The sequence below is a fragment of the Melampsora larici-populina genome (assembly GCF_000204055.1).
Source record: "Melampsora larici-populina 98AG31 unplaced genomic scaffold MELLAscaffold_21, whole genome shotgun sequence".
Classification (NCBI taxonomy): domain Eukaryota; kingdom Fungi; phylum Basidiomycota; class Pucciniomycetes; order Pucciniales; family Melampsoraceae; genus Melampsora; species Melampsora laricis-populina.
The window spans coordinates 235,017-262,238 of NW_006768785.1; the positions used below are offsets into that span (position 1 = coordinate 235,017).

The window sequence follows — 27,222 nt, forward strand, 5'->3', positions numbered from 1 at the left end:
GCACTGAGACATTTGAATGAATCGACGAGAATGTGGAGAATTGAATATTCTGGTGCTCACTTTACCCCAACGTAATCTCGACGAAGCATTTTGAATGCGATTAAATTACGGGATACAAACTAGAAACCCGGATTTGTTCCGGGTTTCCCAATTCGGACTTTTTGGCTGTGTTTGCGCAAACTGGGAAACTGGGAGAACGTGGGAAAGTTCCAAACACAGCCAAAAACAAAAACTGGGAAACTGGGAAAAAAACCCAGTTTTAACTTTGTATCCCGTAAATCAGTTTCAATCAGTTTAAACTGGTTTAAGCGCTCCTCAAATTTCATTTTGACCCGAAAAAGTCTTCTCGATCCTCTTGCAAGAGCAAAAGGACAGCTTGACCTTTGATCAAGGAGGGTCTCATGCATTGCGAGATTTTGGAAACTTTGGTCTACTCAGATATTGTGTAGTGTCTAAACTACAGAAGATAATTGTCTGTATAGAAATTTTACCCGAGCGACTCTTATCGGGTCCCTGCTGGTACACCAAAAAGAGCCGATAATTCGCAAGTCCCTCTCCAGGGCACCGAGCTTGTGAAGGTATGAAAGCCCCTGCGAGTTTGGGACTTGTGTTAAGTTAGCCTCTGCGAGGCGCGCGGACGTGGCCGCGCAGAGAGGGCTTGTTCAAGCTAACTCTCCAGGGCACCGAGCTTGTGAAGGCAAGAAAGCCCTGCGAGAGATTTTGGACTTGTGTTAAGTTAGCTTGATCACAGTGCAGGCAAACCATCCGCATCATTCAAACCGGACCTCATCGTACCAGCAAAACCTTACTTAATCTTTCAAACTTTTCAAACATTTAAGCCATGTAGCACTCGGCCCGGGAGGTCGGTGAGTGGCCGGATGAGCGTTGCTGACAATGCAAACGGATGGAGAAATTTGCTTCGGTCTAGGTTGTGTGAAGTCTGTCAATCATTTCCAGAAGGGGCTTGCTGCAGGTTCAAGTGGGTAGCAGTAGCGGCTACAAACTTCCACAACCCTTTGGGTACTCCCGTACAATGGGGCTCGCGGATTTCATGAAGCTCCAGATTCTCTGGTGACACTTGTCATTTTGATATAGTCTCATCAAGTGACTCTGCTGGCTCAGCAACCTTGAGACGAGCGGGTAGAGTGACTTGGACCATGCTCGGCGTAGATGTTGTTTTTTTATTTCGTCGCTTCAGGTGCTACCAGATCCTCTTGTGGCTATCAGTCATGCATCGTTGTTGTTGAAGTTTGATCACTTTTGAAGATCGCTTTGCGTGACAATGCCCAATACAGCGTCATGCTTTGTATATGGAAATGATCACACTTGAGCTTTTTGATTCAGGGTGACAATCAAGTTCGTTATGACTCTGGGGGTTGTTCGGAACAGGTTATCATATTATGTGTAGTGCTTTCGATTCAGCGCTTCTTTTTGGATTGATCTGGTGCAGTCTTGCTTGCCAAACTTTCACCCGTTTGGATCCTGATGGAAGTGACGAAATATAGTCGCTGCCATCAAGCCTCGTTTAATTTCAGAACGGCTCGATAATAAAGAATTGAAAATTAAACCACTCAAATTGGAGCACAAACAATCGTCCGATGTTTTTAAAAAGCTACTTTTAGAATGCCGTTGATGCGAGGGTCCCAAAAATACCTTCGGCTCCTCAAAAACTTGATATCTGAGTGAGTTTGAGGGTTTCGAGTCTTGATCGATTCCCGTCTGAAATTGAAGGAAGCTTGCTGGCAGCGACCATAGGCTATTGTCGCTTTTTGCACTTGTCCACCTGTCTTTGACATGAAAAGAATCAAAACCGGAAAATCACAGTCAAACGTCAAGAGAGACAAGTTCAGTACTCTAAGTCGACAATGGGTCAATCGAAAAGCGAATGTCGACATGAATGAGTAGTGTCAGAAGGTCTTGGGCGAATCCTCAACTAGACCGCTACCTCTTAACTGGTCCAGAAGTCTCTCATAAAGTGTTCGGCTGTGTGGACGAAGAAAGATAGTCTCTGAGCGTTCGCTAGTAGATGGGCAAAAGAACAAGTGTCCTACTCAGCTCCGTTTAGCGCGTTCAGTTCCGGTCGTGGCCAAAACCAGTCTGCTGCGTTTGCAGTCGAGAATGTGTCATGCTCTACACGCCGAACTGTTCAAAATATTTTGGACACGAGTCGATCATTTTTAGGCTAGCATAATGCTCCTGCGAACTCATCTTGAGAGCTCATGTGCCTTACATCATGATTGGCCCGGCCTGCTAGCATTCTATGTACCAAGTATCAAAGAGATCGTCACTATTCCCAACGACGTCATCATCCGGGCTTTATATAGCTCCATTGCCGCTTCCACGAACTTATCCTTTCTTCATCCTGAACGACTTTTCTTTTACTACTTCTTGCCACTTCCCATCTTGTACCTCGGTTTGTTGAGGATCTTCTTGCGCTTCAAACACATATTACCTTTCTTGACTCATCATTAGATAACTTATCATGGGCTTACCTTCGCTCTTCAACCGATCTCAATCTACCTCCAACATTACTCCTCCTCCGAGTCAATCACGCATTCTACAACCGTCCTTGAATTTACATCATCCACTGCGTGCCCGGTCTGCGACTCTCGTCACCATAACCAATCAACCTCTTACCCGGTCGTCGAAATCCGCGCTACCCAAATCTCAAAAGAAAAAAGCTTCTTCAATTCCCCGTCCCAAAACATCAAGAGGTCTCCAGGATGGCAACAAGGAGAATATCGATCCTAATAACCCTCAGCTACAGGACGGGATGTTTGGAAATTACCGGCACCAAACATTACATTATCAGGTAAGAACTTCGAGTCCCTCATTTTCATGAGTATATATCCAGGATTCCAGCTGACGTCACATCTATCGGTAAAACATTAGATGCTGGCAGCCTACCTTCTTCCCTCGTCATCTGACAATCATCCCAACTCGAAGCCCGAATCCCTCAATGTTATAGATGGCAGTTTACCCATCATCTCTCCCCGAGCCTCATGTTCCCAAAAAGAACACTCAAGCATGTTGCAAGTTGAACAAACTCCGCCATTCAAGCTTGCGCCAGCTAGAAATCCAAACAGCTCAGTATCGTCGTCAATTTCATCAGTCGGGGCCACGTCCATGTTTTCCATAAATTCTACTTCAAGTTTCTCTACAACTGCTACTACCGTTCAGTCCTGTGAAATCACACCCAAAGCCAATTTCCATCCTAATGTATCCTGCCTTGAGACGTATCTTGGCCCCTCCATTCGAAATGAACTGGTAGATGACGACTCGTGGCTTCTTACAGGCGTAATTCATTCACCTGCGTCACATACCGGCATTTCCTACATGAAGAGTCTCGATTACAAGACAAGAAACCTCAAAGGGTTGAAGATCGACACAGTGGCGGAATCGGATTCAAGTCTACCCACGATGAAGGATTTCAAAATGCATGAGGTCGAACCGGAAGCTGAGAATACCATTCAGTTTGTTGAAAGCAAAGTCCATAGCCCAGGAGGTGTTTGGACCGCTGGGTCACCTTATCAAGCCTTCTTGACTCCTCCACTTGTCTCTACCCCATCATCACCTTTCCAATTTCACAATCTTGAATGATCTTTTCTACCTCTTTTAAACTAAATCGGTATACCCCTCTTATCCTGAGTTTCCTTCTTAGACGAACTTTCTTAATGTTAATGTCTCCACAGTTACCTCATTTTGCGAATTTTACTTTTTCGTTCTACCCTTTTGACTCTCTCTCTACGTTTTCGTGAGCCTGCATCGTGTTTCTTCATCGATCCATCATCATTTCCCGAGTTATCATTCTCGTGGTTGTTTTTCTTTAGTCAGCATTTTCGCTTTTATCATTATCATATCTGGTTGTTGTTTCTCTTAGCGTCTAGATCAAATCAGTGAATAGTCTATATGTACTTAATAATTGGGTTTCGCTGTTGTTTTCTTCTTCCTTTTGGACATTTGTTTTGTATGAGAAAGTCACGAAATTATTTCAATGTATTTCAATGTCACCATCATCATGTCATACCCCTTCACTCACACCTTGGTCCCTTCGGGTTGTACTTCATTAGCTTCCTTCTTGCATGTCTTGTGTCACGATGCGAAATTCAAACTCATAGTCGCTCCACCGCAATACCATTTCCTATGAACAAAATATTGAAAACATTCTCAAAGGATGATCCGCAAAGTAACCTCAACTACTATCGTGAAAACTACGTGCGACAAGACGACACGAGAAGCGCACAACAAGTCAACCCGGCTGTTGATAGTTTAACGTGTTGCAAGAGAAAAGTATCCAGTGGAAGTTTTTATCCTCACCTTCTGTCTTTGAATACAAATATATGCTTTAGAAAACTTTGTCCCATTTTGTTTTGAATCAAAGTGATTTGCTATCATACAACTTCAAGCCTAATTTGATCTCCCAGAATTCTATGTTTCTCCTTCCTTTGCCAATTGCTGTTGACTTACTATCATTTGCACATATCAATCTTCGGTACACATATCAATAGATGCCAGTCACCTCGACTCGACTTTCCCCATCATCTGGGACTTACTAAACATTGAGACCTTTCTTCATCTACCTCCTATTGAGGTCTTATTCGGGTCTTATCCTGAATCACTGTGGCATCAGGCGCCATTGGGATCAAAGCAGCATAGTCTGAATAAAGATCTTTGCTATGCAATCGTTTTCACTCTTCTATGACATTCTTTGCACGTAAATTTGGTATAGAAGTATCTTCCGCATCACGATTCAGACATGTGGTTTCATGACAGTCATGTATCTTTTTAACATCTCAACTCAAAAGCAAACGAGACAAGATATTGCAAATTGTGACAGAGTAATTGAACTTTGAACGGTCTAATTAAACCTCGCTACACTCGCTACATTCTAAATGCCATGACCATCATGGTTAGGTTCAATCCATAGAAAGCATTTGTTAGTCAAATTAAAATCTCGTCCAAATTGATCAGAAATGAGTTCTGGTAGGTTGACTTACGTTGATATACATGCCTTTTTTCGCAACGGTATTGAAGTGGATTTCCTGATTCGTCGTAATGAGAGCAAACTATTAGGAGTGTTCAAAGCTGAAAACTTGAGATTTGGAACGGAATTTGGAAGCAAAGATTTGGAACTGTGATTCTTGTACAGATGAACGTTGATTCTCGTACAGATCTGTACAAGAATCACGGTTTTGTACATATTAAAGTATGGATGCTGTTCGAGCTTGGAAGAAACGGGTCATTCAAAATAATAGGGGGGGCTCTCAAACCTGGGACTCCAAATTTGGAACAGGCCGTGCTGATGCTAGCATGTGGTTCTGTCCACGCTGCCTGCTGAGCCGCTGGAGATGCCAAACTCACGGCAACTGAAACACACCACGGTGCTCAGCACACACCTTCGAGCAACCCAAACTGCATACCACCTACCCTCCTGTGACCAAGTGAAGCGCACAGGAGGTAAGAGGAATGTTCCCCGCCGCATACTTTTGCAGATATGGCCAAAGTCGTACGCTTTTGCTGTACCACCGCTTTAAACACATGTGACCAAGCAGGCAGGGCAAGTGAGGAGTTGGACGGATAAAAACTGCCCTCCGTCAAGGAGCTAGCCAACTCTGGTAGAAAAACCACACGAAAAAAGAGACGTCTCATTCTCAGTTCACAACAAAACAATGGATGGTCAATCACAGCGACCTCCAACCTATTACCCATCTCAACGTCTTCCTTCAATAGTCACTCACGAGCCTTTCCCGCCGATTCATCATCATGAGGCACTCCATTCTTACAATCACATGGATGATGAGCATCTGAACAGCCCTATGTCCGGGATTTATGGGTCACAATCTTTCCCTTCACCCAATGTTCCTCACGAACAGTTTCATTCGACTCGTTATGATCACTTCAGTTCTGCTTTGATATCACCTCATTACACTCCACCCTACAGTCAGCCTAACCCGCATCATGCCTCATCTTTGATGTTGCCCCCGGAACAACCTCACCTACGTGGCCGTGTTGTAGAACAGCAGCCTGAGATCAACCCCGGCCCCTTATCCTCAACTTCCCCAGTCAAGGCTCAACGTACTCACAGTAGTCAAACAACTAAGAAACAAGATGCTACTTCTCTCGAGTCGAGAGGATCTGAAGATGTCCATCGCATATGGTCCAAACAAAAAAATCAGTCTGGTGAATCAGCGTACGATATACTGATTCAGTGGGTCCTTGTGCCCGGAAACTACAATCGATGGCGAGCCAAAGGCTCCAAGAAAACTGAGATTGCCGAGGAGATTCATCGAATCATGGAGGACAAGGGGATCTTTGGGAGGAACCCTAGCGGTGTGTACCAACAGGTGTGATCATCTTTCAAATCTTTGTCTTTACACCTCATCTCCAGTTCTCTTACGTTTTTTTTTCAATCTCAATTTCATACATGTTGTATGATATGACTCTTAGCTTCACACGTTGGAGCTAAAATATCAAGCTGCTCTTGAGGAGACAAAGAAGACGGGTGGCGGACTTAATGGGTTCTCAGGCGAGAAGTCATTCTCAGGTCGGTGAGGTCCTCAATCAACAAGTCATGATTCGGTGTGACTGATTTTAGATGTGGTAGACCAAATCGAAGCGATATGCCCCCACTTCTATGAGTTGGATGCTGTCATAGGTGATCGGCCTTCAGCAACCCCACTCAATCACCTTGAGTCTTTGAGTCATCTCGACACCGAGGCCTGTATGGAAGCTCTTGGTCTCCCTAGCTCACAGGCGAGTGTGAGTTCCTCACGTCTACACGAAGACATAATGGACTTCGAGGACAATAACACCACCTCGGACGTGGGTGATACCAACCATCCGTTTGAGATCCCACCACCTCTCAACCACTCAGCACTATTACGAGCCATCAATCAGGCCGAACACCCCGGTACCGCTAAAAATCCCAAGCGTAGACGAGATTCATCGGTCGGAAGAGATGAGTTGGAATCCTCGTCATCGCTTGGTTCTAGCGCGAAGAAGGCCCGTGCGCCACGAGTTGGTTCGTTCTTGAAATCAGTAGGATTTGATGAGAAGCCTGATGATTTCAAGAATCCTCGAAAACAAGGCTCTGTCGCTGAGGAGCTGGTGAAATTCCAAGACACCAACTCAAAACAGCGCGAGCGCGCTCTTGACTTGCAAAGCGAGGCGATCAAAGGTCAAATCTCCATCGGAGAAACCATTGGAGGTGCAATGCTTGATATGACTGATGTCCTGAAAGTGATTGCGAATCCTCCCAAGGATAAAACTACTCAAGAGTTAGACAACTTAAGACTCAACCGAGAGAAATCCGACTACGAGTATTGGCTTGCCAAGCAAAGGGCTGAGATCTTGGACATTGAGCTTGAACGGAAAGCGAAACTGATCGAGCGTTTTGAAAAGTCTGGAAAGTCCTTCAGCGAAGCAAACCAAATTGCTGATCAAATGATTGAAGAACAAAAAAAAAGTAAGACATCCCCTGTACATGCTTGAATTGTCTTGATCGAAGGATTCATGTCTTCTGCACTGCTCCAGGAATGGCAGATTAGGCTCCGAAACATTAGTCATAGCTACATCAATCAAATATGTTTCTCAAAGTTTTACAAAACTGTTGCTCTTTTTATGTATGTAAACGGTGGTTCACAAAAGTATAACTATATATTGATAGTTACCAATAACCAGTTGAAGTGTGCGGACATCTTGAGATACTTACCATTGAGTGTATAGGCTATCTAGAAGGTAACCGGTATAACCCCCAAGAGCGACATGAGATTGAGATGTTTCTTTAAAGAAAAGGCTCATATGAGGTACATAAGTTATTCTCGATATCTCATATTGATTCAAATGTTCCATAAAAAAGAAAGTGAAGTAACAGATAAGCCAATTGTACATATTCTCTATGTACGAGATTGTTCATAAAGTGAGAACAATCGGGCACGAGTGTCATCCTCATCGGCTTGATCATCATGATCAAGTCCTTCTTCTGGTCCGTCCTGCATCTGTTCTCCCGGCGGGTAACCTTGAAACAGTTGGTTACCTGCATCCTGAATCTCGATCAGAAAATTGTGTAGGATACACGTTACAGCCAAAATTAAATTCAGACGCCTTGTGATGCAAAGCCCTTGATCACGATCCGGCAAGAAACTAAAGACTGCCAACGCATCTTCCATAAGCAGTTTGTATTCTTGATGACATAGCGGAGTCGGCTGAGGGCGTTATTGAAAGATCTTTTCAATGGGGGGATAGGAATTCCCCGGGGCTTCTTGAAGTTTGGCACGATATGTTTTCTCGATGGATATCCGGAGTGGGCAATTAAGTATTCGCCCTCACCAAAGAATCGATCTGGGAATTGTGATAGCTGTAATCACAAAGGTATCAGCATCAAAGTGTCAGTGCTACAGCTCACACGATAGTTGACTGATTCCATTCTATGACTGGCCTCTGAGTTTAGAAACACACGTGCATCGTGAGCACTGCCACACCAGCCGTGACTTGCGTATATAATTCTCTTTTGATGATCACAGACAAGCATGGAGTTGACAGCGTAGCAGGATTTACGAGTATGGAAGTCCTCCATATTCTTCTCCGGTCCGGTAGCCAAAGTGATCAATGTGCCGTCAATGAATCCAACACAACCTTTGAAAAAGCTCTTCTTGCCTATCTCGTATTTAATAATTTTGCGTTCCTCCGCGTTAGGCCATTTAAAGTACCGATCACGAAGGGTAAGGATTGCTATTACACAACGATTGGTGTAATTATAAATACTCCCCTCTATATATATAAAAAAACATCAATGAAAAAATTAAACATGTGTATTATAATCATTCGCACCTGAAATCCCAAAGCCTAGTGCAAGCAAAGCTGGACTGGCCCCGTTCCCTGTTAGACCTATATATGCCAAAGCAACTAAGAGTTGCCATTCCGGCGGAGCTTGTGACATAGATGATTGATTTTGAAAGATGGGATGATCTCCAATCAAGTGCAGCAGATGCGTAAAAGAACGCTTCTGCATACGTGCCTAAAAAGAGAATAAGATCAGGATGTGTAAGACTTTGGGTGTGATATACACATACCAAGCGGAGAAATATGGCTTCAGGCTCATTGAAAAGAATAGCAAAGCGCTGAGATCGCCACGAGCTGCGGCCTCGTCGAACTCGTTTGACTAAGTAGCGCTGAGATGACTTTGCTATGTATTCGTTTACTACGTTGTTCACATCCTCTTGATGTAATCTCACGGTCAGCTGGTGTAGGTTTTCAATCAAGTTCTCAAATGATTCGGAGAACCATTTGATGGCCAGGCCAAAGAATGCCATCATGGCATAACATAATTTTAAATTTCGAGCGGATCCCAACTTGAATGTTGCACCAAGTTGGACTAAAGACTGTGCTGCCAAAGCAGCCGCTAAAACCGATTGGCCCCCTCTGGTATGTCGGATGAGTTCTGGGTCATGATCAGCCAGAGTGATCAGAGCATCTTGAATGTTTGAGTGTAGGATGCTACGTCGAGTGACGCGAACCATTTGAATAAGATAAACTGAAAAACTCAGCGAGTCGGGTTGGGAAATGGCTAGCCCACAGGATAGTAGTAGGCAGTATGGATTGCTCGTGTGAGGCTACAACACACGGGTTGGCTTGGTCACAGAGAGGCAAAGGCTGAGCACCGTGGTGTGTTTCAGTTGCTGTGAGTTTGGCATCTCCAGCGGCTCAGCAGGCAGCGTGGACAGAACCAAATGCTAGCATCAGCACGGCCTGTTCCAAATTTGGAGTCCCAGGTTTGAGAGCCCCCCCTATTATTTTGAATGACCCGTTTCTTCCAAGCTCGAACAGCATCCATACTTTAATATGTACAAAACCGTGATTCTTGTACAGATCTGTACGAGAATCAACGTTCATCTGTACAAGAATCACAGTTCCAAATCTTTGCTTCCAAATTCCGTTCCAAATCTCAAGTTTTCAGCTTTGAACACTCCTATTGTGTACAAAATCAATCGTATACAAAGTTCAAAGAGTAAGCTCATCTTTCGAAAAAAAAAATTGGGGTTCCCGCTTTCACTTTTGTATGGAAGTCTTGAATAGACATTTTATCTGAATTCTTGCAATTTAAGCTATCATGATTGATAACTTGAAAATTGACTCAACTGATAGGTCTAGCTTTGTTAGATCCCCGATTGATATCTACTCCAGCGGTGCAATCGAATGATCCCTGGGTACTCAGTGCGCGTCCGTTGGGATCAACACAGTTGTCAGCGGCTATGCGATGTAGCGCCATGTTCCATCGAGACAGAAGGTAAGCGTTTCGTAATCCATACGTTTTTTCGTACAACATGAGAAAAATCTGTCTTACTAGGTGGTTTCTTATCTTGCCTGTGACAGTGGTAGCAAAGATATCTGCGCGCGGGGTATCTGCCGTTATCCACCATACACACTTGGAGTTTGAATTTTTGAAAGGACAAGGTGTTGCGTCAGTATTCACTCTGCCTGAGAAGGTAGATCATGGTGTAGCTTTCAAAAGATCTATGACTGAAGGCTGAAGAGAGAAGTTGAACCAACAATCTCTGATAATATCCTCCGCCGGTGCAGGTTTCCAAGCGTAGCTGCATTCTATCACTTTGGCATCAGCAAAAAATCGTGATCCGAGATCTTCCGCTATGAGGAACAGAAGCACAAGATAAAAGATGGGGTTCGCTCGATTCCAAGTCATACTTCACAAAACAAGATGTCAATCTGTTTCACAAGTCGTAGAACTCTGTAAACCTTTCAGTATTTTGCCCAGATGAAAAGCGGAGGGATGACAACTAGCTATGAAGATCAAGCAAACAGTGAGAGGAGATAAACGTTGTGGACCACGCTGGACTCACGAGTCCTTTTTAAACAAAGCGGCCTCATGTGTGGAACTGGAAGCATTTCAATTTCCGACCCAAAAAATATTGGGTGTGGGCTTCAGCCTCCAAGACACGTGGGGAACCATTCAGCCTTTAGCCTCGGGTATTTGATCAGCCGAGAAGCAGACATTTCAACACCGCGTTGTAATCAACTCGAAAGGTCGTCACACTCACGAGGTCAAATCAGCTGTTTTCAAGTCCCCAATCGTCCAAGCCACAGAAGAGGTGGGACGAAGAATCTCGCAGACCAGAGAAAGACGACCGGATTTTGAAAATATTCAAGAAATAAATCCTTCCCTGTACAATTTTAAATCTGTGAAGCTTCATTATGATGGCATGCGGTGCAATCAACAGTTAAAACGAGCGGACTTGGTTAAGTTTGGAAGAAAAGATCAAGCGTTTGATCGAGCAATAAAAAGCTCGCGTTTTGCGGGAAAACTTGGACAAGCTTTTCGAGAACGACAGTTGTACTACATATCACGCTCACACCCGATGCCCCGATGCCTTGTGGCGCCACGGCAGGGCTCAGGGCAAGGGCCGGGGCCTCGGCCTCGGCCATGCCCTGGCCCTTCTGTGTGATTTCGTGTTCTCTGTGCTCCAATGAGGGCGAGTTGGATTTGTTCCGTCTTCGCGGCAAATATCATGAAGGATGGTGGCATTATAACGTGTATAAATTGTTGAATTGTGCCATGTTTTTAAGGCCATGCGTGGCATAGGCCATGGCCCTGGCCACGCCCTGGGCCACGAAAAAGTCACCGGGTGTGAGCGTGAACTACATAGTACCCGGTGCTGCCGCTGCCTGCCACCTGTTATTTATGTAGAAAGACTTTCAAAACTCATTGAACGCTATCTCGACCCCTCACTTCAAAAAAGTGATATTGAGTTGGGAGATTGGCATTGTCTCCACTGTGATTGGAAGTTTCAAGTTCTTCCAAAGTTCACGGACACGGCCGCGCGAGGCAGACTTACAGACTTGGTGAGGCTAGATCACAAGTTTTGCAAGATCTTTCAGGCTACCACAGCAATACTCACCACGCAAGACTCCACTCAATTCCTTGGTTTCCATAGTGCACTGCCAACGCTTCAGGCTTTTGGAGGCAACACTTCACAACTTTTACTTGACTCTCTTGGCAAAATCTTTCGATGAAGCAAAAATACATTATAGCCCAGACAGTCTGAAATCCACAACAGCTTTCAAAACACAAAGTTAGCATGTACTGTTACATGTAAGTCAGGTTCTCAACTTTGGGATTTCAAGTCTACACACAGAACCTGAAGCATATAAACATTTGACCATATTTGTATCAATCGGGCCTTTCATTAAATTATAATTCAAATATGTAATAATATCACCTCCTCCTTTTGTAGCGGGAAACATTCCAGCTTAGTTCTTTTGCTTAAAGGTCAATAATGGAACCAAACTGACATATACGTTATATATCGTCCTTGAATTGTGACTGTACTGGCAGCATCTACGATCTCACTGGACCCCAATCCACAAATTGGCCATGATTTTGAAGTGGACCTTGATATGCCTGATCAAAAGTATTCAACGCATCTAAAGAAGAGATGTTATCATTTGTGTTCGGACTTCTTGACCACATCGCTTGGTCGTCAATCCAATGACTCGAGTCTTGAGCGGCTGAATTGATCAAGTCCGACGGTACTAGTTGATCCCAATCCGCGTGTGAGGCTGAGCCTGAGCTGGTGAGAGAGACCATGGAACTGAGCGGTTGCGGTATGGATGATAGATTCGCACCCGATTTTTGAGTTTCAGACCCTACCACAAATGCGCGTCAATCAGCTAAATCGCATCAATGGGCGTGTTTCAAGACCACAATCTCATGAAGTATTGCGGAATGATACAATTTTTGACTTTAGAAGATGTTTCAGACCTACCGTTAAAAATGCCTAGCAAATTTGACGTGGATAATTGATCATCGTTCAACGGGATGCAATGGCTAAAGAAGGCTCGCTCGTCGAGGGCTTTAGTCAATGACACGGCTGGATCTCCAAGTTCGCCAAAGTTGATTCTAGTTGCGTTTTGATGTTCGAGTAGCGATTTATCTGGATTATTAATCTGACCAGGAGTGGCGTAGGAAAGAGTAGGAGAGTTCAAAGGATGTTGTCTCTGCTCGGAGGAAGTTGAAGTCGGTTGAGCAATTGACGAGGACGATTCGTGCCCCGGAAGATCTCGTCTTTGTAACAGCTCTGACAGAAATTTGGGATCTATGAATTCGCTCAAAAAGGTTTGCATATCCATCGCGTCATCAGGATTTCTTGCGATTTCGGGCACGTTGATGGAGTTTAGAGCAGTCCCAGGGTCAAACGTATCACTTGATATTGAGGTGCTTTGATTAGACATCAATGGGCGTTTCGCAATTGGTTGTTGAGGATATGAAGACGAAAAGGTTTCGGGAATCTGTCCTTCTGAACCAGTGAAATCATTGAGATTGTTTTGGGTTTGGATACCACTAAAACCTACTGGAAGCGCAAGGGGAGGAGCAGCTTGGGAGGAGATGACTCCTGCCCCCGATCCTTGGAAATCACCTTCGGCAAATTGTACTATTGAGTCGATATCAGCTTGACTTAGGCCTAGAGTCGAGTCCTGCTTGGACCCGCCGAAAGAACAAGATGTCACAGATGGTTGCACAGGCGCTAGATCGGACTGTCCGAATAGCAAAAGAGACAGTAGTTCGGGATTTGTATTGGTGTCCAATCGTGTACTCAAAGGTGCGCACGAGAATCCATCGATATTCGAGGCCTTCGTCGAGGTTTTAAGCTGGTCATTACTATGGGTGACTTGAGAGGATGGGCCATGACTTGTCCCAGGTGATAAAGTTCCGCAACGGAAAGTCGATGCCTTGAGGACTTGAGATATGCTTTCAGAGTTGGTATTCGAGCTTGGGCCCAGTGATCTTGTAGATGGTTCCCCTAAATGTTCTTTTCGAGAGAGTAGCCTGGCAGTATCTGAAGATGTTCCGGTTGCCTTGGTAGCTTCGAAACGACTGATAGTAAGGATATAAACATGATAAAAAAGAACGCATGCGTGCGAACTCGGACTCACTTGGTAAGCATTCGGGAGTGGTCCATAGGCGTTCCTGGAAGCCTTCGACTTGAAGGTCATGAATTGGTACGGAGTTTTCGGGCTGCTCAAAAATGATTTTTTTATGTACAAATAATCAGCACCTCCTATTATTCGGCTGTGAAGGAGAGGCAAAATTTTGAAACTTGAGAACATACCATAGTGTTACTGGTCGACATAATGTACTGTAGCACATGTCTTGATCTCACAATGATGGGAGATTGAATACGTTCCAGACGGTGAAGTACAACCTGTACATGTGCCTTAATTCGGTTCGATTGAGAATCAGTTGGGTCCTCAGCTAGCTGTAGGCAAAGGGTGAGAGCAGCCCTACATTGAATAAGAAGATATCCAGCATGATATCAGCAGATAGCTAATTGGGCCCTTTGCCAAGGTATGAAATGGCTCAGAGTACCTACCCAACGATCGCAGATATAAATGCGGTAGGAAGCTGGAGGTATCGGTAAAACTCAAGTAAAAGCACTGCAAATGATGGTTTGCGTATACAAATGACCAGTCAGTACATAGCGGCAAGAAAAACGTTAGATGTCGCAGGGCACACAAGATGAATCCTTGACGATATCTTGGTGGACACGAAGATTGAATTGATCCTTGAGATCCGGGCTCAAAACCTTGCTCGTAAACAATAGGCCGCGATGAATCTTGGAGCCTGGCCACATGCAACCAATCTTGGTAAGGGTTCTGCGCAAGTGTATGTTAAGTGGAATGATGAAAAGGATATACGACGAACGGATATGCCAGAGAGCCACATAGAAGATCTGTTGACCGCGCCAGAGATCTGCGTCGGGTGGATTACGATAGCCAGCCAAGCTACGGGGATTCTTGATACTATTCGCTGTGAAATCGATCCGGTGATCTTCTCGCACGCTCGCCTCAGCCGCCAGTAAGTCTCGATCGAACTGCTGGATCTCTGCAACTGAAGCAAACGGCGTCCGGCGTGCCAGCAGTTCGCAGCATCTGTTATTAAATTTACCCATGGTGAACCGCGACACCGGAGAGCGCAAATCCAATCCAATCGGTGAGTTAGTGCGACCATTTGACCCAGGGGTAATTTCAGTATCAAACTCTCGCAGAGTTGGATAAGGTACATCCGACTCTCGCAATGGGATGACGCCGTCGGCGGCACCAGTCGATCCAAAGTGGCTGGTGTGAGCATGATCAATGCGACGTGATTGTCAGTTAGGCTCAAGGTGAACATTCTGTGAGGCTCACGAATCAATCACGACAAGACTCCACCATACTTTGCGGCGCTCCTCATCTATTTGAGAGTATCCAGTAACGAAGTTGCGGTTCTGCGGTCTCCCAAGACAGCAATGAACACGGAAAAGAACTTCCGTCAGTCCTGACTGCCTGATTTCAAATTAGTCGTCCCAAAATTTGAAGAGCACATACGAGCCTCATGTTGAAAGCACATCTCAAAGTAATTTGCCTGAGTTGAACCATTTCAGTTGAACATGCGAGAACACCACAGTCTGTCTCAAAAAAGCTATTTCAAGAGGATGATCAGTCAAGAAAAGTTGGTAAGATGCAAGTGATGGAATATCGTAATGGTAAAGTATGAGATTTACAGTGTTGATAACAACGTTATGAGAACCTTCATGCCATCTATCGTCGGATATTCTTCAAAGCCAGAATGCCGAAGGGCAAGCACACACATGTCACACCAGCCATGAATCATCTCACTCCTGTGTTGGATCAACTCTTTTGAAGTGATCACCCCTGCCCATCCATCTAGGGCGAGCGCCAGCCTGCAAATTGATAAGACTATGGCAACGTTCAGCCAACCATTCGCAGAGCTTGGTAGTATCGCGCTTTCACGGAGCATACTAAAGTTCTCAGAAGCTTGAAGGAGTTCAGCGCTGTCGAAGAGACCAAAATACCAGCTGCAACTGGAGATGAATAGTTTGGTGAGAGCTGAGCATTCTTCTCTTGAGGGTAACAGAGCAGTCGATAGGTCTGTGATACGACTGAGCCTCGGGGTACGTGAGATGGGCCATAAACCCCATTCAGCCGATGTTTTCCAGTACGGAAAGGCGGCTTGGCGAACCTGATGGTGCAAAATCAAATCATGTCAATTTTGCAATACATAATCCGTCATCCGATCGCCCATGGCTCGAGTAGCAAATAAGAGGAAGATTATTGACCTGCACGATGACAGGATGTGTTGCGCGCTGAAAACTGGTTTCAGGATGTTCCTTGAGCCAAAGTTTAGATAAAAGGCTTGGTAGGTTGTCGATCTCCAAGTCGATACTTAACGAAGGAGCAGAGGGTGGATAAGAAGAGATTGAAGTTGGAGCCAAAAGTTGTAGAAGTGTTCCTATCTTTTCATGAACTTCTTTCATTGAGTCATTGGTCGGTGGGACTGGCTGAGGGCGGCTACCCAAGCTGGATCATTCAACGACATACATGAAATAGGTAATCAGAGGTATTACAGTATCATTGAAGAGCGTCCAAAACAAGCCAAGGACGATCAGAGAATTGTTAGACCGCATTGAACCTTCAAAAGACCGTATGATTATACGCACGATGAACGTCCAGGAGTGTAAGTGCAGGTGACTCCAGCTGCCAAACACTTACTACAAGGATCATGGGAGTCACACTTTTGTTTTTTCTCACGGCATCGAGTACATCTGGTAATCGGTCGAGCACGTGGGCGGATAGGGTTGACCAGATGCTCTGGAGACAGATGTTGCGATGGTCGAGCATTGGGAGAAGTGTTGCTCGATTGAAGAGCGAGAAGAGGGTTCTGGGAGGGTATGGAGGACATCTTATGAATGGTGAACCAGGGTTTGAATACAGGCTTCAAATTGTGGGTTTGAATCGTGGTGCTTATCACAAAGGAAAAAAAGTATGAAACAAGGAATCCAGAGTAGATGAACGCTGTGTGAGGAAGAAGAAGAAGAAGGTGAGGATGATGATGATCGACTGGATGGATGAAGAGAAAGACAGAAGGATACGAAGGGAGAAGAAGGCTAAAGTCCTAGTGAAGTGGGAAATCGAACAAAAGGTTTTGAAGACCAATTGTTAAAGAAGAATATCAAGACAGATACACAATTCTGAAAAGCTTTCTGTAGATCTCTCTCTTTCATGACATCATCTAAGTTTGTAAGCTAAAAGCTTGGATTGATTGGTTGGATGAATGTCTGGAATAAATAAGCCAACATGAGAAATTAATGGTTTTCAGTTTTCTTTGATTTTTATCCCAACACGTTACACAGCAGTCTGATCACAGCAAATCGAATGGTATCAACTAAAACCCCCACTGAAATTCGAGTCAATCTTGCTGAACTGATCGAATGCTCAACTAAATAAAACAATTCTACTGACTACATGCATCTCACCTGATCGTCAGTGCACTGTCACACAAGTTAGAAAACCAGAGTCACAATTGATCGGAGTTCCAACTTGATATGTATATAGCTCACTCATAACACTTACCATCACCAATTAGGAAACACTCATCTTCTGTCTTATCATATCTCATCACTCGCTTGAGCAATTCATAATCCGGCCGCGGCGAGTAAGTACAAGATTCGAAGGAACTCCTTATCTTCCTTTCACATTGAGCATTTAGACTGCTTGTTGGTTTTATTTGAAATTTATGGTGCTATTCTGTTGAAAGATGAACGAATTTGACATGGTTCTGAATAGAAAAATTAAAGATACATAAAACCAAAGTGCTCATCTTGATAAGACATTGCATATTATGGTATGTAGGTGGATATATGCGTCTTCAACCGTATTAACAGCGGCCGTTAACAGCGAGCTGATTTCCATGAGGATCAAAGAAAAGAACTTGGAAGTGGGGAAGGAAGAATGGGTGCAAGGCAACTGAACCATCAGAACCGGACGGCGGATACATATTTGCTAGCCCTAGATCCATCCATACTGTCACCGGATAAGACTCAAGAGCTCTGATGAACATCTCAAATTTTCGCCGGCCAGCGCCGGCCTCGCCCTCGGACCTCCAGAGTCCACATCACCTTTTCTTGGGATCTTGAGCCAAGAGTGACCCAAGACTTTTGACTGAACCTTGTCGAGGATCCTCATGTGCGGGGCTGACAGTTACATAACTTAACAACTCGTGGCACGGTGGCATCCCTCGAAGGCTTCAAGGCTCCTCTCACTCCTCTCCGTCCGCAGGCTCCGAGGGATGCCGCGAGAGGGCACGGACCTGTTTGGTACGACTCAGGCTTGGTGCACTGCTAGGTATTGTACATCTGTGCTGGACCGGCGAGTTGAGCCCTTTGAACACATGAAAGATAGGAGGCCAATTTTCCCCTCTGTAATGGCCTGCTGCATTTTATCCCAAAACGTACACCATAGTAAACACAATAGAAACACAAAAGATATCATGTGAATTATTACATGGTAGAGGATCGAGAGCTGAATTCATATCCGGTTGCTTCATAGCCACTTTTCTGATACGTATGATTTTTCTTGAGCTCAAATTAAGTTTTCAAACGTTCAGGTAATTATAATGATTTGTTTTTAACTTTTAGTGATATACATTTAGATGAAATGAACAAAAAGACAGATTTCTATCAGGTTGAAGTATTCAGGTGATACGTTTCTAAGGTGGTTAATTCCTATATACCCATATCTAAGCTGATTGAGGATCGTTGATTTTGCTTGAAAATGACCTGATCATCTGACTGGTTATCAAACTTTTCCCACGTCAAGTCCTACTCTCGGAATCCATCTGAAATGATTTCTGTTATTTTTCAGACCGGCTCTAAGACTACAGATCGAGCTTGTCGATGAGATTTTGAGGATATAGATCTTAACTTGATTACATTAATCTTATGGTCCGTTGATTTTGAAATGATTTTAGAACACACACGTAGATCACTGCTTACTTCTCTTCATATCACCGAGGTCTAAGAGCTATGATGACAAAAAAAACGAGACCAAACTTGAATGAGACAAGTGGATGGTGATTTGAATGATTATAGAACAACTTACAATTATAATGTTCTCCTAAACCATAACTTTTTCGATGATAAGAAATTGTTAAAGATTTATTGGATCTGAACTTAGCAAATTCTTCATCACCAATTTTTAAAGTGGGAGTAGAAGCTTGAATGACGTGTATTGGAAATTTAAAACATTTTGAAAGTGCAAGAATCTACAAACATGTCCAAATCATCAAGGGTTACATTCATCTTCTTTTCAATTCAGCTTAAATCTTAGACTTACTTCAGGTTCTCCACCCCACTGAGCACTATCTCTAACTTGATCACAATGTTGATTATATTGAACTTTACTCATCAATCCTTCATCAATTCCATCATCTGCTGCAGGTAAATAATGAATAAAATCATCTGGATGTCTTCTCATGTATTCTGCTGCCATAGTTCGACAAGTCGAATAGGTATGAGCTTCAGAATTCTGAAAGGGTACACCATTCAGGTTTAATTGATCTGCGATTGCGGAAAACAAACAATGTCCATCTGGGTTCATCTAAGCGATACGAATGGTTTAGAGACGATTGTGAATCGATAAAAACATATTCAGAATGTGAACAGAAGAAATCAGTGATTCATAATCTTCATCCCAGATGATATGATGAAACGTCAAATCCTTCAAAGTTTTGAAAACTTACCTCTACCATTTTTAATCCAAGAGTTTGACAAACCGATTCGATCGCATCAATTTCTTTTTTCCGTTCATCTCCATCAGGTCCTAGACCATCAATTTCAAGTCTAGCCTGATCACGTATAGCTTCTTCATTTGCATTTCGTCTGGCTAATCTATCCTTATGACGATTCCTACGTTTGGCGGGTTCAGTAATAGTAGAAGCTATTGAATGAGCTACTTTTTCTACTTCATCTTTTAAATCTAAGATTTTATTTGTTAATCCATGATGAGATGAATTAGGATGATTTGATTTAGATTCAGATGCTGATAATTCAATGGTTGTTTGAACTTGTTCTAATTCTATTTTATCTAAAAGTTGATTAAGCAATTCATCATCTTCAATTGTTGGTTCTGGATCAATCGATAGTTCGCTGATCGGATTTGTTTTTTTGATGGTAGGTTTATGTTGTTTGTTTGATTTTGATTTTTTCTTCGTTGGTTTAGGTCGAGAGAGTATATCGTTGATATTGGTTGTGGTAGACATTGAGATTTGATCCCATATGTATTGCTGTCTTGCTGATGAAAGTCGAGAGATTTAGATAATTCAAATGGGCATGATCCATATGAGCAGGTGCGTGACATTCGAAGAAGGCAGCGCCCAAGATGCGCCTTCAAAAATCAAGGGCGCCGGGGCCGCGAGACGCGCGATGACAAAACACACGGCTGATTCAAGAAAGCCTCAATCATACATTTATTGCTCTCTTCTTGATATCTTCAGTAATAAAGTCTATAATCAGGTTATAAAAATGAGAGAAATTTAAAAGAGTATCAATGAAACCCAAGCCCACTCCATTGGGAGCCGAGCAGGTATCTTTAGACGGGTCAATTCACAATGTATTTTCAACGCATTTGATGGCGAAATTTACAGATTTAGGAATTTATGTAGGCGAAGATAACACAGGTAAATGTCTTGTATAGAATTGTGGGTGGTAGAGCGTCGGTTTTTTGTATAAAATGTTCATCTCTCGATGGGAAGTATGTATTAAGTTTCATCAGAGTCATTAATTTTTGGAGATTCAACTCAACAATGATTGATTGGGATTTCAGATGAGATTGCCACTGAGTTCAGAACACAAAGAAGAAAGCTTAAGCTGCCAAGACTTTCTGTCCGGTTGATTGTTGCATAGTTTAGCAACGGGGAATGCTATTTCTATAATGATCCTCTCAGGGAATGTCCAGGAGGGAGAAATAAAAAAAACAACTAAAGGACATTTAGCTTGATTGTTGCCTTGGGTAAAAGTGGCCGAGCGTAAGACTGCTCAGGAGGGGTTGGGTACAATAAGTTATGAAACGGTCAAGTTTGAATCGGTTATCCCTATAGTGTCACATTGTTACTTCAGACTAATACACGATAAATATGAAAGAGTGAAAATTTTATCACAACAGATTGAGCATCAAATTTGGCTCAGGTACCTAGATATATTTTAAAAGATGATATAGAACTGGATAATTTATTTTGATATGAAATGATTTTGCCAAAGTATTTCAATCGATTTGAAAGTCACGATTTGAGATGTTGAGCTAATTCCGGCTTAGTCGAAGGCAATGATCGAACCCGTCGTAGCAATTATCAGAAATCGCAATCATCACACGCTGAAAGGGAAATATATCATCTTGTCAATGTGGTAGGCTTTCTAGATCGCTTGAGATTATACTGACTCATGTGTCCTGTTTTTTGTGGGGGTACATCGCAGATATAGTGATGGCCACCGGGGTTGGTGCACGCTGAGGGATTATATTCAAAGTGTACAGAAGCCTAAGGTAAGTGAGCTACAGACGGCAAACACGATGATTGAAAAACGACTACGCACCGTAGGCGCCGCTATGATACGGCCCTCGATCCTTTTCCCATTCGTAACCTGCACATTGTTGTTGACTGAGGCCATGGACACGCCGTCTGTCTACCCATAAACAGCGATGCATTGGAATCCATGCGGTATTGAGAGCTTCATTCATAAAATTGATGTTAACTAATCAGGTTTCTTTTGGAAATGTTGAACATCAGACGAGTTTCTTTGATGGATAAATCCGCACCTCTGTTCCAACAGCTAGAACCGGTACAAAGGATTTGGGTGGTTTTGTCAGTCAAACTAAGCTGACAAACTTTGAAAGAGAAAAAAACAGGTTCAGCTGGATTGCGGAGTGAATCATATTGAACGTCGTCAGGAACCCATAAACGGAGAACATACAAGCTTGTTGTCCTATATGTGGTGTGTATCCACCGATGCAATCCCATGACGAAGACACGATGAGTGCGCTGAGATAAAAGGTAGAGACTAGCACACTAATCTTGAGAAAAGAGTGGTACAACATTTGTTTTAAGAGAAAAGCGTTGAAAAAGAGTGTAGGTGTGACGCAGGATATGATTCGGAGTGAGAAAGCTGATCAGAGGTGGTGGGTTTTATATCTTTTATCTTGTCTTTGTCGTCATGTAGTACAGAGGTTATCATCCGATGCAATACGACAAGGTGGCGTTGTGATCTGCTGAGATCTGTTGTGCTCAGCGAGTTCCCCAAATCCCGATACACTGCATAACTGAACGTATGCAACGCCATATAACGTATCTTTATGACGTGATTTGTGAAACCGCTTGTGGATTCAGACTTCAAGGGCTGAGGTCCTCTGAGGTCTTTTTGTTCTGCCGAAGATTAAAGCCTGTCACTCTCGAGCATAACACATTTGCGTTCGAGGCTGCATATATGCTCTGTGCCCCCTTCAGCCTTCTATCGTCTTCTTTAGAGATTGATCAAGTATAGTATTCACTTGGGTTTATTACATGAAGACCACTCCACCTTCATTTCATCTCTTCTTTCAGTGAAGAGTCGGACACAGATTAGCTGACCCCCGGCGCTTTTTTGTACCGTTGTAAAGGGTATTTAATGCAAAAGACTATCAAGATTTGTGGGCTAATATCAATCATGATTGATTCCCTACCTCCCCTTGGCGACTCTCTGGTCTTTGATTTCATAAGATGCCTGTGCAAAGCAGAACCCATGTTTTGGTCATTGAATCTGTCATCGAATTACTTGAATGCGGTCAATGAAGTAAACCTTATGAGGTGAAGTGAAGAAAGACTCCTTTCATGGATGAAGATAAGATCCAAGGTCGAGTCCTTCAAACCTGTATTTGTGCTTTACAGAGATCTGAGTATCCAATTGTGGAAAAGTAAGATTTATGGGAGTTTTGATTGAGTGGATTTGTTCGGACATTGGCACAGAAGGCCCAACTAAACAAAGGAGGAAGCTGAAAAGACTTTCTGGCAGGTTGATTGTGGCCTTGGGAAGTAACTACAAAGGCCTTTTTATCACCTTTTGAATTGCATAATGAAATTGCTCCATGGACTGCCTAGATAGGGAAAAAGTCTTTCTGACGAGAGGAAAGATAATTTGATTTTCACAGTGGGGGAAAATGGCCAAGCGTATAAATGAACAATTCTCGGAAGGGGTTCGAGACGATGAGGTATGCAAAACAGATGCGTCTGTTTGGTTTGTTAAATTGGGTATCCTGTTGAAAGTGTCCTAGTTCATTATCAGTGTCTGATTGTTACTTCAGGCTATGTAATACACAATAAATACGAAAGATTGAAAAATTGTCACAACAGATTGAGCATAGAATTTGGCTTAAGTTAGGGTATCAGATATTTTGAAAGATGATGTAGGGCTGGATCAAGTATTTTGATATGAACGGATATGTTCAGATGTATTCAATTCATATTTGGTGGTCACACTTTGATATGTTGGGCCGATGGCAACTTGGTCGAAGGCGATCATCGGACACGTTGTAGCAATCATGGCTGACAATCATCACAGGCTGAAAGGGAAAAAGATTCATTTGTCAATGTTGTAGGCTTTCTAGAGCGCTTGGAATCGGACTGACTTATAACTCCTGTTGTTTTTGGGTCTACATCGCAGAGATAGTTATGTTTACCATTGTTGGTGCAAGCTGAGAAATTATTGTCAAAGTAAACAGAAGCCTGCGGCGAGTCAGCCACATACGATCAACGAGATAGTTGAAAAACGACTACGTACCGTAGGCGCCTTGGCCGTCCGCCCCCTCATCAGTATCCCAATCGTAACTTACGCATTGTTGTTGGCTTGTGCCCCTGACATTCGGCCTGTCGTTCCATATACAGTTCTTCATTAAAACAAATCCTGTGTTCGTAGCTGCAATCATAACAGTGATGTTCAATAATCAGCTGTCTTTTGAGCATCATGATCATCAGACAACGAATTTCTTTGGTGAACAAATCCCCACCCTTGTTCGAACAGCTGGTACCGGTACAAATTTTTAGAGTTCTGTTTACTAAATCGGGCTGGCAGACTTCAGAAGAGAAAAGAAACAGGATCAGCAGACGTCTGTGGCAAATCATAGAACCTCGTCAGAAACGCATCAAGAAGAACATACGCGCTTGATTCCCTATGTGTGGTGTATATGAACCGCGACAATGCCATGATGTCACGAAGAGTGCGCTGAGATGAAATGTAAAGACCAGCACACTGATATTGAGAAAATATTGGTTCAACATTTGTTTTGGGATCAAAGTAAACAAGGAAAGTGTAGGTGATGAAGAAGTTGGTCGATCGAAAAGTGTGAGGCACGATGCGATTGGGGGTAAGGAAGCTGGTGAGAGGTGATTAGCTTTATGTGTTTTTTTTGTCTTTCTCTCTACGTAGTTTAATAAGGCTATCATGTTAGGCAATAAGGCGTTGTGATCTGTTGATTTCCCGATACACTTCCCGCAACCGGCCATCGCATAGAACGTAAACGTATGGAACACAATACAACCAGGTGAATAGAGCGTACATATATATCTTTCTGTCTTGTGGTGAAGCCACTGGTGGCTTCAGCCTTCAAGGGCCAAAGTCTTTTTCCTCACAACTTATGGAAAAGCCCATCGCAACACCCGGGATGGGTCTGAGGCTTGCGCGAGGGTAGAGTAGATATCCAACATGATAGGCTATAAAGATCTTTGAACTACAATTCATTTCGCTACATCATTAAGGTCTACCATAAACTTTTATCCTTCGCTTCCTAAAGAGTTTTCCCCAAGCAGAACATGTGTTATGGTGATCAATTTCTCGCCTAACTATCCTTCAAATCTACATTGGCCCTTCAAAGATATATTGGTATAGCAGTGATGACAAACTGATCGGTTTGACCAGAGCTTTTCCATAATTGAAAGATCAAATGGAATGATCATTGCTTGGACTTTGTCAAGATCTTATCAGAGAGGTCGAAACGAGATAAATGAGGAAATTCACAAGAATTTCTACCAGGTTTGCTTTTTTGCGTAGGCAACCAACTGGGATTTCCAACTGCTTGTGAATTGTATAATGAAATTCTGTTAGGAACTTTCTAGGGGAAAAGAATCAAACAAAAAACCTTTCTGAGCAGAGGAAAGATATCAACCCTGCGCCAGCAACGCAGCGCGGCGCAACATCGGGGTTTTTTGTTGCGTCGCGGCGCAGCAAGCCAAACCGAAGCGCAACATATGCTGCGTTGCTTTTCAAACCGCAACATCAAATCTCAACCCCCGACAACGCAACTCTAGACAGTTACGCAGCAGCAGCGCAACAGGCGCAACAGCGCTACCTGGTGCTGGCGCATCCAGCAGTAGCGCAGCAGCAACGCAGCGACCGCAACAGGGCAAAAACAAGACACCGCAACTGTAATTAATTCATAAATTTGTTTTATAGATTTAGAAAGAGTTTGTAATTGATTGAGAAATTGAAGTGAGAAAAAAAACAACATTCACAACTTTGTAAGGACGAGAAGAAAAAAGAAAAAGGACCATTCAGGAAATACATAAGAATTAATACTGTCAATCCAAGGAAACACCCAAGTTTTTCAGAATGGCAGTCAGTTCTGCATATTCAACACCCAGATCCACGCCTTCCCTCAACCATAACCGACTCGAGACTAAAGCCTTGATGGTGCGTGCAAGGAGGCTACCTCGATCACTAGCACAAACATCTGCGGCGCAAGAGAAGATCCTTTCCGCTGCGCAAGACGACCCAGTAGTTGCCAAGTAATCGCGCGCCATGATGGCAAGAATTCGATAGTTCTTTTCGTGAACCTAAAAAGGCACCAATCAATTTTCAACCACAAGATTGCAATAAAACTCAAACTGATTACTTACCGACCACCATGCCAGTCCAGCCTTTGGGTCCGCCAGGTTGTAATCTTTCTGGCGCATCCTGTCGGCCATTCGTAAGTAGTTGTCCAAGGAGTTGTCAATAGACGCTTCTGGTTCATCTTCATCATCAGAGTCTTCATGGAAGATCTTTGATTGTTGCTGAGAAGATGCATTAAAACCGGTGCCCGTAGGATTTTCATTTGAATTACCAGTACCGCGAGATGGGTTAGCTGTTTCGTACTCCAAATAAACACGGCACAGAATTCCGTCAGCTTTGATGGGGATGGCGCCAGATTTTCCATCAAACCACTTGGTGAAAAATTTAAGTCGAAAAAAAGGATGCAGTAATGTTGCCAGGATGAGTGACTTGCAGGATAATGCCTCGTTGAGGTATTCTTGAGTCTTCTCAAGCATTTTGGCCAACATCGGGTACACAGCGTCGCTTGAACTTAATTTGTCCACTTTATCCTGTAAAGTTTGACGAAGCTCAACGTATTCTGGTATTACCATACATCCAGTGGGCCCATCTCCTTCCATCTTCTTAGTAGTGGCAAGGAAGATCTAAGATGGATGAAATTTTGTCATTACGAGTTGTACAACTTAAAGTAAGATACACATACCTCAAGTTCCACATTTATACGTCGCACCTGAGCCCACTCAGCAGTGGTTATTTCCATCTGATGAAAATAACCATAAGGTTTACCGTTCTTGCGTGGGCATCGACCAACGGCAAGTACTCGGTCCAAATCCTCCTTGCACAACTGATTAATGACCTAATGAAGTATGCATGTAATCAGTTTGGGCTACTCATATGATGTTCAAAGTGAAAAAGAGAGAAATGGTCAACCTACATCTCTTGCGAGCCATGCCTTGTGTCGGCTTTCGTACTTGATGTTCCACCTAATGCCATATCCAGCGATGAGAGACCCCTTGAAATCCTTCTTGACACTGACTCGCTCGAACTCCTTACGCCAGGCAGCTGACCGAGTGATTCGACGGGTGATAAAGTCAACCTAAGCAAAGTTGAAATAAATAGATCAGCTTAGATATATACATGTATTTAAATATCTTCAAAGAAAAATCAATCCTCACCTTGCGTAGAATAAAGTCCACATGATTAGCTTCGCGGCGATGGGTTGGAGCCACCTCTTCCTCCAGAGAATCAGCTGGTGAGACCTCGTCTTTGGCATCAGCAACATCCCACTCTGCCTCATCGTCTATTGCAGCTGCCTCTTTACCCACTAAACCTTCTGGTGTAACTTCCAAATCATCAAGATTATGTTCAGGTAATTCATCTTCATCTTCTACTGACTTTTGTTGTTGTTCTTCATCTTCTTCGTCGACTTCTTCAATTGTACCAATTGTAGGAAATATACCTCTTGCTGCTGATTTTACCTTAGCCGGAGGGGGAGCCTTCACACCAAGTTCAGCTAGTCCGGCATTTACAATTAGCGCAAGTT

At 43.4% G+C, this 27,222-nt stretch overlaps 7 protein-coding genes across 7 annotated transcripts; 2 read left to right on the top strand and 5 right to left on the bottom strand.

Moving 5' to 3' along the window:
* Positions 1-2,482: 2,482 nt before the first annotated feature.
* On the top strand, positions 2,483-3,600 carry MELLADRAFT_107009 (uncharacterized protein; the record flags this gene model as incomplete). Its single annotated transcript, XM_007410557.1, has 2 exons — positions 2,483-2,812; positions 2,893-3,600. The coding sequence occupies 2 exons, from the start codon at positions 2,483-2,485 to the stop codon at positions 3,598-3,600; spliced, it is 1,038 nt and encodes a 345-aa protein (XP_007410619.1).
* Positions 3,601-4,862: 1,262 nt separating this feature from the next.
* On the bottom strand, positions 4,863-10,699 carry MELLADRAFT_123937 (uncharacterized protein; the record flags this gene model as incomplete). The annotated part of the gene is made up of 5 exons (XM_007410708.1): positions 4,863-4,888; positions 4,998-5,066; positions 10,138-10,248; positions 10,343-10,423; positions 10,549-10,699. The coding sequence occupies 5 exons, from the start codon at positions 10,697-10,699 to the stop codon at positions 4,863-4,865; spliced, it is 438 nt and encodes a 145-aa protein (XP_007410770.1).
* MELLADRAFT_87456 (uncharacterized protein) lies at positions 5,790-7,547 on the top strand (the record flags this gene model as incomplete). The annotated part of the gene is made up of 5 exons (XM_007410558.1): positions 5,790-6,344; positions 6,448-6,544; positions 6,596-6,759; positions 6,802-7,465; positions 7,534-7,547. The coding sequence occupies 5 exons, from the start codon at positions 5,790-5,792 to the stop codon at positions 7,545-7,547; spliced, it is 1,494 nt and encodes a 497-aa protein (XP_007410620.1).
* Positions 10,700-11,996: 1,297 nt separating the features above from the next.
* Positions 11,997-14,931, bottom strand: MELLADRAFT_77916 (uncharacterized protein; the record flags this gene model as incomplete). The annotated part of the gene is made up of 7 exons (XM_007410707.1): positions 11,997-12,660; positions 12,780-13,877; positions 13,948-14,029; positions 14,124-14,295; positions 14,385-14,448; positions 14,528-14,635; positions 14,717-14,931. 4 exons carry the CDS (start codon positions 14,142-14,144, stop codon positions 12,353-12,355), a joined length of 1,509 nt encoding a protein of 502 aa, XP_007410769.1.
* A 3,394-nt stretch (positions 14,932-18,325) lies between these two features.
* Positions 18,326-20,135, bottom strand: MELLADRAFT_116630 (uncharacterized protein; the record flags this gene model as incomplete). The annotated part of the gene is made up of 4 exons (XM_007410706.1): positions 18,326-18,873; positions 18,952-19,114; positions 19,186-19,449; positions 19,592-20,135. The coding sequence occupies 4 exons, from the start codon at positions 20,108-20,110 to the stop codon at positions 18,857-18,859; spliced, it is 963 nt and encodes a 320-aa protein (XP_007410768.1).
* Positions 20,136-21,196: 1,061 nt separating this feature from the next.
* Positions 21,197-21,939, bottom strand: MELLADRAFT_124161 (uncharacterized protein; the record flags this gene model as incomplete). The annotated part of the gene is made up of 5 exons (XM_007410705.1): positions 21,197-21,219; positions 21,286-21,351; positions 21,438-21,572; positions 21,661-21,729; positions 21,816-21,939. 5 exons carry the CDS (start codon positions 21,937-21,939, stop codon positions 21,197-21,199), a joined length of 417 nt encoding a protein of 138 aa, XP_007410767.1.
* A 1,474-nt stretch (positions 21,940-23,413) lies between these two features.
* MELLADRAFT_124160 (uncharacterized protein) lies at positions 23,414-24,151 on the bottom strand (the record flags this gene model as incomplete). The annotated part of the gene is made up of 5 exons (XM_007410704.1): positions 23,414-23,436; positions 23,503-23,568; positions 23,655-23,789; positions 23,881-23,946; positions 24,031-24,151. 5 exons carry the CDS (start codon positions 24,149-24,151, stop codon positions 23,414-23,416), a joined length of 411 nt encoding a protein of 136 aa, XP_007410766.1.
* Between the last annotated feature and the right edge of the window lie 3,071 nt (positions 24,152-27,222).